At 39.4% G+C, this 10,805-nt stretch overlaps 1 protein-coding gene across 1 annotated transcript in view; it reads right to left on the bottom strand.

Annotated features, from left to right (window-relative positions):
- Nucleotides 1–687: 687 nt before the first annotated feature.
- TMEM242 (transmembrane protein 242) overlaps nucleotides 688–10,805 on the bottom strand; it is a 36,187-nt gene continuing 26,069 nt past the window's right edge. Inside the window, exon 4 of the mRNA XM_039529555.1 lies at nucleotides 688–1,101. Coding sequence (XP_039385489.1) covers nucleotides 1,003–1,101 — 99 coding nt within the window. The 3' untranslated portion in view covers nucleotides 688–1,002. The remainder of the gene's footprint in view (nucleotides 1,102–10,805) is intronic.

Here is a 10,805-nt window from a genome sequence, read left to right as displayed (position 1 = left end):
TTAAAAATATTTTTTACAACTGTTTTAGATCTACAGTTCTGCAAATACATTTGAATTAGACATTTTTCTTTCTTAGCTTACACCCACACAATGAGATCATTTCAGCATGAAAAATGACACATTACTTAGGACTCACCAGGTAGCAGAGCCATAGGAACCACACAGATACTAAAAGCTATACCTGCCCACATGGCTTCTTAGCTGAAAAGTGTTTGTGGTATAGGGCAGACCGGATGTCGCACTGTTTTATACCATTTTCATTTTCATTACAGGTTCTCGTGCAAGCTATCAGACCCGTTGTTACAGAGTCCCAATAAAAAATAGACAATTGATCAAAAAAATGTTTTTTATAGAGAAAACATACTTCACTTTATAAAGAACACCAGATAGGTATTTCCTGTATATCCTTGGTATGCTGGATGTGTTCAGCCCTCCCTCCGTAGGTATTGTTCAGGTATCTCCTCTATTCTCAGGAACTGAGGTAACCCATTACATGCCTTTGCTACAGACTAGATTAACTGATCTGATGTGATGGACTCAGCCCCCTTTATTCCTAATAAGACAGGTAAATGTCAATGAAATTACTGTTGTTCCTTATTTTCCAAACAACCTAGAATTTTATCCAAGAAGCAAGAGTGGGTAAGAGTTTGCAACTGTATTTTATTGTAAATATCCACTCAAGATCAGTTTCTTGTTTGATTTTTGTTTTACTGAAACACGTTCTCATACAGTTATATTCTTCTTTCAAGGTATCCCATAAGGTTCTTTTCTCCATAATTCGACTCTAATGACAATGCTGAAAAAGTAACAGCAAAAACATAACAGTTCTCTTGCTGTTAAAATAATAACTGCCGTCCCCATGTTCAGCAAACAGTCACTAAATTTGCTCATTTCCATGCGTTCAAATCAGTCTGATTTTCTTATTTTTTTAGATGGACTTTTCCCACAAGTTCTGCAGTTTTTCCCACTGAAGTATACAATTCTGAATCCTTTCTGCTCCTTTCATTTGGATTTCAGTAAGTCTTCCCATTCGACTGAGTGCTCTGCACTTTTAGGAATTGCTGGAAATATTGATTGCATTTTATTACGAAATTCTTTCATCTGTAAGGGAGGTTAAAAATATTAAATTAGTCAGCAGTTGTTGTAAAGGAAACAGATCAAGACAGATACACCTCGCAACCTTGGGTTACTCAACAAAATCTGGTTGCCTGAGGTGAGGAAGAGACAGAGAGACCCCGAAAGCAATTAAAATCAAAGACTTTCCACCTGTGGACATTTTAATCTCAATTAACCAGCCAGAAAACAAACATATCTAAGGACAACCCCATGGGTTCATAACTCTGCAAGACTGTCCAGACTGTCTTCCTTAGATAATTTGCTTCCAAATGATTCACTACACAGACATAATATAACTAAGAATGTTTACTTGGGGAAAGAAGGGAAATTACTTGAATGGCAGGAATACAGATTTTGACTGAAGTGCATATTCCTCCAAAAGAAAGAAAGGATAAGAACATTTTAAATGGGAGAAAGACACTTTAATGAAAGCCTGGTAGTCTATAAGTATGAATCAGGGACTCCAAAAAGTGGATACAAAATCCCTCAACTATATTACATAACTTAATTCTGTTTGATCCTAGGATGTGAATATATGTGATGCAATAGGAAGCCTGGTTTTGATATTTTTTAAGGGGAGCATGTAAAGTGCACAGCAATAGCAAGGAAAAATTAGATCTGAAATTCCTATCTCTGTCTACAGAGTCAAGCTTCAATGGATAAAAATGTCTGCTGCAAGATTAAAATATAATCTGGTATCATACACTGCATATCAAAATAACAATAAGTATAATCAAATCTGTATTTGTTGTAACCCTGTTGTCACCGTCTCCAGGGTTAGTCTAATTCAATGGCTTTCAACCTGTGGTCCACAGACCCCTGGGCATCCACAGTCTAAGCCCTGGTCTACACTACGAGGTTAGGTCGAATTTAGCTGCGCTAGGTCGATTTTATAAGCAATGCGTCTACACAACCAACTCCATTCCATTGACCTAAAGGGCTCTTAAAATCGACATCTGTACTCCTCCCTGGTGAGGGGAGTAGCGCTAAAATCAACCTTGCTGGGTCGAATTTGGGGTAGTGCAGACGCAATTTGACGGTACTGACCTCCGGGAGCTATCCCAGAGTGCTCCAATGTGACCGCTCTGGACAGCACTTTCAACTCCGATGCACTAGCCAGGTACACAGGAAAAGCCCTGGGAAATTTTGAATTTCATTTCCTGTTTGGTCAGCATGGCAAACTTAGCAGCACAGGTGACCATGCAGTCCCAGAATCGCAAATGAGCTCCAGCATGGAGCGAACGGGAGACACTGGATCTGATTGCTGTATGGGGAGAAGAATCTGTGCAGGCAGAACTCCGATCCAGCAGAAGAAATGCTAATATATATGCCAAAATCGCACAGGGCATGGTGGAGAGAGGCTACAACACGGACACACAGCAGTGCCACGTGAAAGTTAAGGAGCTCAGGCAAGCCTATCAAAAGACAAAGAAGGCAAATGGTCGCTCCGGATCAGAGCCCCATACATGCTGCTTCTGTGATCAGCTGCATGGCATTCTAGGGAGGAACCCTACCACTACCCCACCACTGTCTGTGGATACCTGCAAGGGGGGAGTCTCACGCAACAGGGAGGAGGATTTTGTGCATGAGGAAGAGGAGGAGGAGAATGCGCAGCAGGCAAGCAGAGAATCCATTCTCCTCAGCTGCCAGGAGCTTTTCATCAACCTGGAGCCAATACCCTCCCAAGGCGGGTTCCCGGACCCTGAAGCCAGAGAAGGCACCTCTGGTGAGTGCACATTTGTAACTACACTACAGGGGTTAAAAGCAATTGTGTTTAATGTTTGATTTGCCCTGAAGAATCAGGATGCATTCGCGGACAGTACAGCCATGATGTCCCAATTGCCACATCCCGTGCTTTCAGGAACGTCTGTGTCCATGTGCTCTACACACTCGTCCTCGTGCTGGTGGCTCCTAGCCAGGTTCTGCACACACTGCAGGGTAATTCGCGAGGTGTTTACAATGCTCACAACAGCAGCGGTGAGCTGAGCGGGCTCCATGCTTGCCATGCTATGGCGTCTGCACGGGTAACCCAGGAAAAAAGACACAAAATGATTGTCTGCCGTTCGTTTCACAGAGGAAGGAAGGGGAGACTGATGACATGTACCCAAAACCACCCGCGACAATGTTTTTGCCCCATCAGGCATTGGGAGCTTAACCCAGAATTACAATGGGCAGCGGAGACTGTGGGGACTGTGGGATAGCTACTCACCGTGCACCACTAGCCACGGTATTCAGGACACACTCTGTGTATGTCCCCACTAAGCGCATTAATTCAGCAATCGACTATATAAAATTGCTTTCTAAAGATCGACTTCTATAAAATTGACCTAATTTCGTAGTGTAGACATACCCTACGATTTTCAAAGGGGTCCGCACCACCATTCGAAAGCTTTTTAGAGGTCCTCAAATGAAAAAAAGATTGAAAACCACTGGTCTAATTTTATGGCAAATTTTGCAGGGCAGTAGCAATGTCCTATTTCTTTAAAGAAGGCTTCTCTCTGTAGAAAATGTATATTTATATAGCACTTTTCATCCTAAACTGTTTTACATATAGCACTACTAAAGTACAGCCACAATTGGGAAGCAAGGGAACCAGTGCAAATCCTGATGGAAAAACAAGGAAAGGGGTGAACTGAAGGGAATGTTTTGACCAGCTCACTTTTAGGAAGTGCCAGGGGATCTATAATGTCCCCAGAAAGAAGACAGGACCTTGGTACTCAAGGATAACAAACTGCATGCAAACTCAATTTATCTGCCTCTCAAGAGTAAAGGACTGACTCAGTCCTGCTCTGAACTCTGGATCCAGGGAGCCTAGATATTTCAAATGTAATGCTTCTTGAACCACTGGGCCATCCCCTCTAACATATTAAAGAGGGCATTGTGTGTGTTAAAAAGTAACAATAAAAAAATGACAAATACCTCTGGATATTTCTTAATTAAATTCTTCAGTGAAAGAGAAATTCTGACAGAGAATCTAAAGTTCCTTATACAAATGTTGCTGGAACGTGGCCAAAATACAGAAACGAGAAACAAAATTTTTAAAGAAATGACCACGTTTTTTAGAGATGCCATAATTCAAAAAAATTCAATGCAAGAAAACATGTTAGGACATTAGTTGAGGGGAAAAAATGCCCCGTCCACTGCTGCTTAAGTGAAAAATACTGTATGAAGAAATAAGAGGAAAACTGAGTTATATTATCCTCTTTGAGAGATTTTAACGCAAAATTATTTCACCCTGCACTCCATTTCTTACTCCTCTCACTTCATATCAAATGGTCAGATCTTTCAATCACAGGTAAGCCTTGCTGATGAATTGGAGAGTTAATATATCTTAAGGATATTGCATACAAGGGTATGTCCATACTACCCACCCGGGTCGGCGGGTAGCGATCGACTTCTCGGAGTTCGATATATCGTGTCTCATCTAGACGCGATATATCGAACTCCGAACGTGCTCCCGTCGACTCCGGAACTCCACCACCGCAAACCGCGGTGGCGGAGTCGACGGGGGAGCCGCAGACTTCGATCCCACGCCGTGAGGACGGGTAAGTACTTCGAACTAAGGTACTTCGAGTACAGCTATTCGCGTAGCTGAACTTGCGTACCTTAGTTCGAAACCCCCCCCCCCCAGTGTAGACCAGGCCCAAGTGTCAGAGCTGACATAAGGGACAACCCAAATTATGTTAAACAACTGTTGACAAGTAAATGCAAGTACTTGCAGCAGGAAATACCCATCAGAGCTCTGTGGCTCAGCTGTTTTCCTATCCTGTCATTCAGTCACCCCAGTGCTCTGGTGTGTGCAAACAATTCTCCGTACTTTAGGTTTACTTCAAATCATTACTTGCTAACCAGTCAATCAACACTATATATTCTCAACACTGAAACACTCTTGCTCTCAATATCTTGGTGTTAAAAAGAGATAATGGGACACATCCTCAACTTGCGTAAATTGTTATAACTCAACTGGTGTCAGGGAAGATAAATATGAAATTTGACACCAGTTGAGGATCTGGTCCAATGTTTTTCAGCTACACCTCTACATTCAGTTTTCATTTTATTTCTTTTTTTTAATTACCAAAATTTAAATGCTGAACTCATAAGCTCTCACCCTCAATTAATACATGGAGGATCCATAAAAATGTCATAGAAAAACTGAAAGCAACAGTATAAAACCTCCAGAAAGGGAGGGAAGCATCCAATAAAACATAATGCCTCCCTATTAACAGCTAACTCATTACAACTCAGAGACCAAACCACTAACCACACAATGTCCCAGACAATCTTGTCTGAGCAATAAAAATACTAAAGGCCTATTCTGACAACTATGTATTTATCCAGAAAGCACTAAACCTCTTGTGGTGGCTGTGGCTTTAAGAATGTTGAATGTTTATTTGTTTTCTGCAGATAAAAGGAACTCATTTCCTGGGAAAGCAATTCTTTCCTCACACCTTGAACATAAAATTTGGAATAGTCAACATCTTTTTCTTGCCTTAAAGACCACCACAAATCTGTTGTGCTTCTCATCTGCATTATCATATTACTTTGCCAGTGATGCTAGACTCAATGTCCCATTGTTTGCCTTCTTTCATTGCAGCTTCGATGCCTTTCTCCATGCCACCCCCATGCATAAAATGCTCTTCTCATCCCACTGCACAAAATTACCAGTCTCTCTACTTTCAAATCCCTTCTATAAACTCACTTGTTCTGTGATGCCATTGGTGGTGGTGATGATGATAATAATAAATTATAACTCCAAATTAATATCTCCTGAAAATTTACTACTGCATCTTGTCTTCTCCATATTATCTTTTAAATTGTCAGCCCTTCAAAGGAGGAATTGTCTATAATATTCTGTGACTGGTACAGTGTCCAGCCTGTTGTTGGCACTTAAATAATAAACAATATATCATGTAATTACAGCATTTCTCAAGAGCGTCATCCTGCTTGAAGTAGAGATGTCACAGCTATTAACTTTTATTGGGAAGTTTTCATATCCGTATTACTCACAAGATGGTATACAATATTATTTCCTAAGCCACCTTCATCACTGTACTATGTGGGCAACTTTCAGTAGTGCATTAAGCAATGTGGCTAATGTTTGTCATGAGTGGTTTGTTTTCTCTCTCTCCTTCCTGGGAAGAAAACTGTGTGTGTAGTGTTGTGTTTTGTTTTGGGGTTCTTTACCTAATAATGTATTTCCCCTTCTCCCCGTCATCCACCACTGATGCTCTCTTCTCCCACTTCTACTTCTGTGCCTGTTTCAATGCTGGAAAGCTCTTCCTAAACTTACATACAGAGCACTTCTCACCCTGCACTCAAATCTCCCCATAAATCTTACTTCTGCCATGTTCCCTATAAGAACTGAAATAACTTAGAAAACAAACCCTCTGATGTAAAGGAACCAAGATGTGCGTATCTCAGTGACCGAATAATCTTATTATTGTAATCTTTGTCCCTTCTCTTCCAATATTATTTGCCCACCTCTGAACCTTATTTGTCTGAACTTAGATTGTAAGCTCTTCTGGTCAAAGACTGTCATAAGTCCAGCTCCTCTGTGCTAGAACAGATACCCTTAATGTGGCCAATTAAGAGGGCAGGGCTGCACCTGCAGCTATAAAGAGCCAGGCAGTCAGTAAAGAAGGGGGAACAGGAACAGTAGGAAATTCTCTGGGAGCAGCTGCCAGCCTCCCCTGGGAAGGGAGGCAGAAGGAACCTGCTGGGGAAAAAGAGCTTCCAGAGAGTGAGACCTGGGAGCCAGTGCTCAGTTAAAAGAGCACAGAAGAATCCTACAATAGGTTCTGAAGCAGGAAGGACTGAGAGAGGCAAAGGAGAAAAGTGCCTGGGAGCTGTATCCCAGGGATTGGCTGAGGAACTATTTTGGGGGTGGGGGAGGTTCCCCCATGTCAGGATTGTGTCTGAAAAGAGTCTGGCTGTGGCAGTGGGTCCTTCAGGGGCTGGGGACAAGCCAGTACCTTCCAGGAACCATGAGCCCGATTCTCTAGTCTGGCCCAGCTATGCTCAATCCCCAAAGTAACTGACAGCAGCCTCAGGGCTGCTCTGATTTGCATCTAACTGCCAATTGCCCAAAAGGGCTGGTGAGCAGCTGGGGATCACTGTAGTGCTGCTGTACTCTGGCCATGACCCCTATAAACCAGCCATACACCCTATGCTGGGGCCCAGATGGCATACCGCAACTCTACATTATTAATTTAATAATTGGAGATATACCAATCTCCTAGAACTGGAAGGGACCTTGAAAGGTCATTGAGTCCAGCCCACTGCCTTCACTAGCAGGACCAAGTACTGATTTTTGCCCCAGATTCCTAAGTGGCCCCCTCAAGGATTGAACTCACAACCCAGGGTTTAGCAGGCCAATGCTCACAATCAGTGATTCCCCCATGCTGAGGAAATGTTCAGGGGGCTGGTCAGTCCAGCTTTACAACCCCTTTGTACCACTGATATCAGATTCAAGAATTGGGCCCCATGCCTTTATTTGCTCTTTTGAGGTGACTAGCATGCTTTTTACTTTATATCTAAACCCTCTTCTTCTCGTTTAAAAATCACTGCTCTTCAGGTGGAACCTAACCTAACAAAGCCTTTCTTATGAACACAAATTACACGGTGATCTTTACCTTCCACATTCCGGCAATACATACCAATAGTCTCAAACTAAAATTAATTTAATAATAAAAGCTAATGTGCAGTGTACGGAGCTATGCAATGTTTTGAAATGGCTCTTTATTATTGTCAGCAATACTAGGGCACATTGTTCAATTGCAATGATATCTTCAAGTAAGTCTAGTAAATTGAACACCAGTAGAATGTATTGTACATTTCTCTTCTAGCTTCACTATCATAGGCCCCTCTCTAACATAGTCTTTCTAGACCTAACCATATGTGAACAACTTGTACCACGTTCCCTGATTTAACATCCCAGCATGCTTAGTTCCTGGAGACAACTCTCTGAAGTGAAATTCACGCAACTGAACTTTATATTTTTATCATAGATACTGAAAAACCTGATGCTGTTTTTTCTTACCAAAAAAATTGCAGTGACTTTCCACCTCTGACTGTCAGGCTTCTTTCTAAAAGGGTCTCATCTACCTCACTGCATTAAATAATCTCTAATAGCTACAGATAACTTTTTTTTTATCTTAACCTATTGATCCCATCTTGGGGAAAAAAGAGAGGACCTAAAAGCATCTTCCATTAAATAAATGTCTTTTTAATGTACATTGTTGTCAGAATGTCATACAAAAATGAGGATCGCACTATTACAGAGAGCACTTACGGGTCCGTTCATATTAAAATGAATGGAAAGAGAGTGGGGGTGGAGCATCTCTATGAATCCTGGAATGAAAGTTTTTCAAAGGAATGTTCTCTTTTATGTCTGACATTCATAAAAGGCAACCCAGATTCTGAGGATTATTAGTTTTCTATTTTAGTACTTGTGCCACTTAAAATTGCTTACATTAGCTTCCATGTCAAACGAGGTTAGATACTATGAGATGGAATAGTGACTGGCAGCAGAATACAGTATGCATACGTCTTATATTCTAATCATCCTTACTTAATTTTATATGACATACAGATGAGAGAGGTGGCCCTATACTGAATTCAGAGGCTTTGGATTTGTTAAGAGAATCACAGAGGGATGTTATTCTTACTGCCTTTCCCCAAATCTCAAAATTATTGCTGTCATATCAGTTAGCAAATGCAGATCTTGGTGATCATACAGAAATAGTGAGTTATTCTTAGAAAATGACAAGCATGCAGCCCCTCCAAATATTCTAAGAGCAGAGTGGACAGCCTGCTAGCTCAAGGTAATTCTCTAATTTTCTAGGTAAAGTGGAACACTCATTGTGGGTGATTTTATGCCAATGTGCAAAATGACCTCTAAAATGAGCATAGAAAAAATGCCCTTTTTCAAAGTCTCAGCTCTCATGCTGGATTGGAAAAGTACCATAAAACTTCCCTAATTATTCAAAAATTACAGGTGTAAGAAAATAGCATCTAAAAGGTCAGTCTAGGCAGCACATCATACTTAATCTTAACTACTCTACTCTGTATTGTCATAGGAATGTTTATTAACCTGTCTTCTGGATCGTGTATTCCAGGCTTATGCAGAGAAACAGAGAAGCAGAGAGAATTCTAACCTTTAGGAGGGTATAATGCACTGATCCTGCAAAGACTTGCATGTGTGCTTAACTTTATGCAATATGAGTAGTCTCACTGAAATCAATTGAACTCACAGTGCATAAAGTTAAGCATGAATGTTTCCAGAATCTCAGCCATATTATTTACATAATCATAAATTAATATAGGTGTATCATACTTTATATTACTTTAATATATTTCTTTTAAAAATTAAAATTTATGAAGAGGGAGGAAAATTTATTTTGTAAAGGGAATCCCAATGCAAATGAAGCTGTCCTGGCTTTAAAATTTCCTCAAAGCCACTCTATATTTAGGCTTGGCAGAATTCAATTTTTTTTTTATAATTTTGATGGATAATATCAATGCTTATTTTAAGCATTTTTTTAGATTTTTGTCTATTTGCATTTTCACAGTTGTGGGAAGTTACTGGGGGGTGTCAGAAAATTATTAAGTGACAGTAGGTATTGAGAGTCAAAAAGTTATAAACCATTAAAACACTAATTGTCAACATCGCAAGTCAAAATATACCAAGTAAATATCCTCAAATCAACAAATCATACCTGTTTTTACTGTTAATTCACAAGCCTAATTCTTTTTTTTTTACTTTGCCTATCTGTAAATTTAGATTATCAATTAAAATATTTTTTCATTGGGTTGCATGTATATGAAGAAATCAATGTTTACCAACATTTACCAGTAGAAAAGCTTGGAAGGATTAGATTTTTATTTCTATCCAGGGTAGATAAAAATTGATGATTTTCTTAAAAATTGAATTTTAAAAATTTAAATTAAATACAGATTTATCTTTTAAACACAAACCTATTTAAAATTAAATATGAAATTTACTATGTATGTTAAGGCCTAAAGTTATAATCTATTAAAACCACTTAAATACAAAAAATATCAAGTAGTACATGTTTGCTGCTAAGTTTTAAAGAAATTCAAACCTCTTAACTGGTGGAAGTCACTGCCAAACACCTGCATAGAGTTTGCTGAAGCACTAAACTGGCCTCTTTTGCAGGTGCAGAAAAAATATTTTCTTCATTTCATTTTATTCAAATAGTTCAGTGAATAATGAATAGTACAGTTAAAGTCAAGAAACCAACTGGCAGTTGAAAAAGCAGAAAAGCTGGTTTTCCTCTTCCAAACTATGTATAAAAACTAGGTGTGAGATAAAAGACATGGTGACCAGAAACCATCACTTTAATGCACTAACTACAGATAGTAGAACTTCCTTTGTTTAATAAATCAGTTTTAAATCCAAAACATATTTTGATGCACTTTTTGATAAACATTTTTCTTATGTATCCAGCACATTTAAAGTAGATTTAATTAAAAAAATTATAAGTGCTGTTTTTGTGCATTTTTATTGAATTTGAATTGCTATCCAAATTCACCTTGACACAAATCACAAGTGAAAACATTAATTCTAGTAAATAAAAAGTTCATCATTCACCATTTTCTAACATAAAAATGTAAAGAATCTGAATAAATGTAAGTTAAGCTATATAACTACTTAAATAAATATGTAC

This window comes from Mauremys reevesii, linkage group 3 (genome assembly GCF_016161935.1).
Source record: "Mauremys reevesii isolate NIE-2019 linkage group 3, ASM1616193v1, whole genome shotgun sequence".
In the NCBI taxonomy this organism is placed as follows: domain Eukaryota; kingdom Metazoa; phylum Chordata; order Testudines; family Geoemydidae; genus Mauremys; species Mauremys reevesii.
This window is presented reverse-complemented; position numbering and strand designations above follow the sequence as displayed.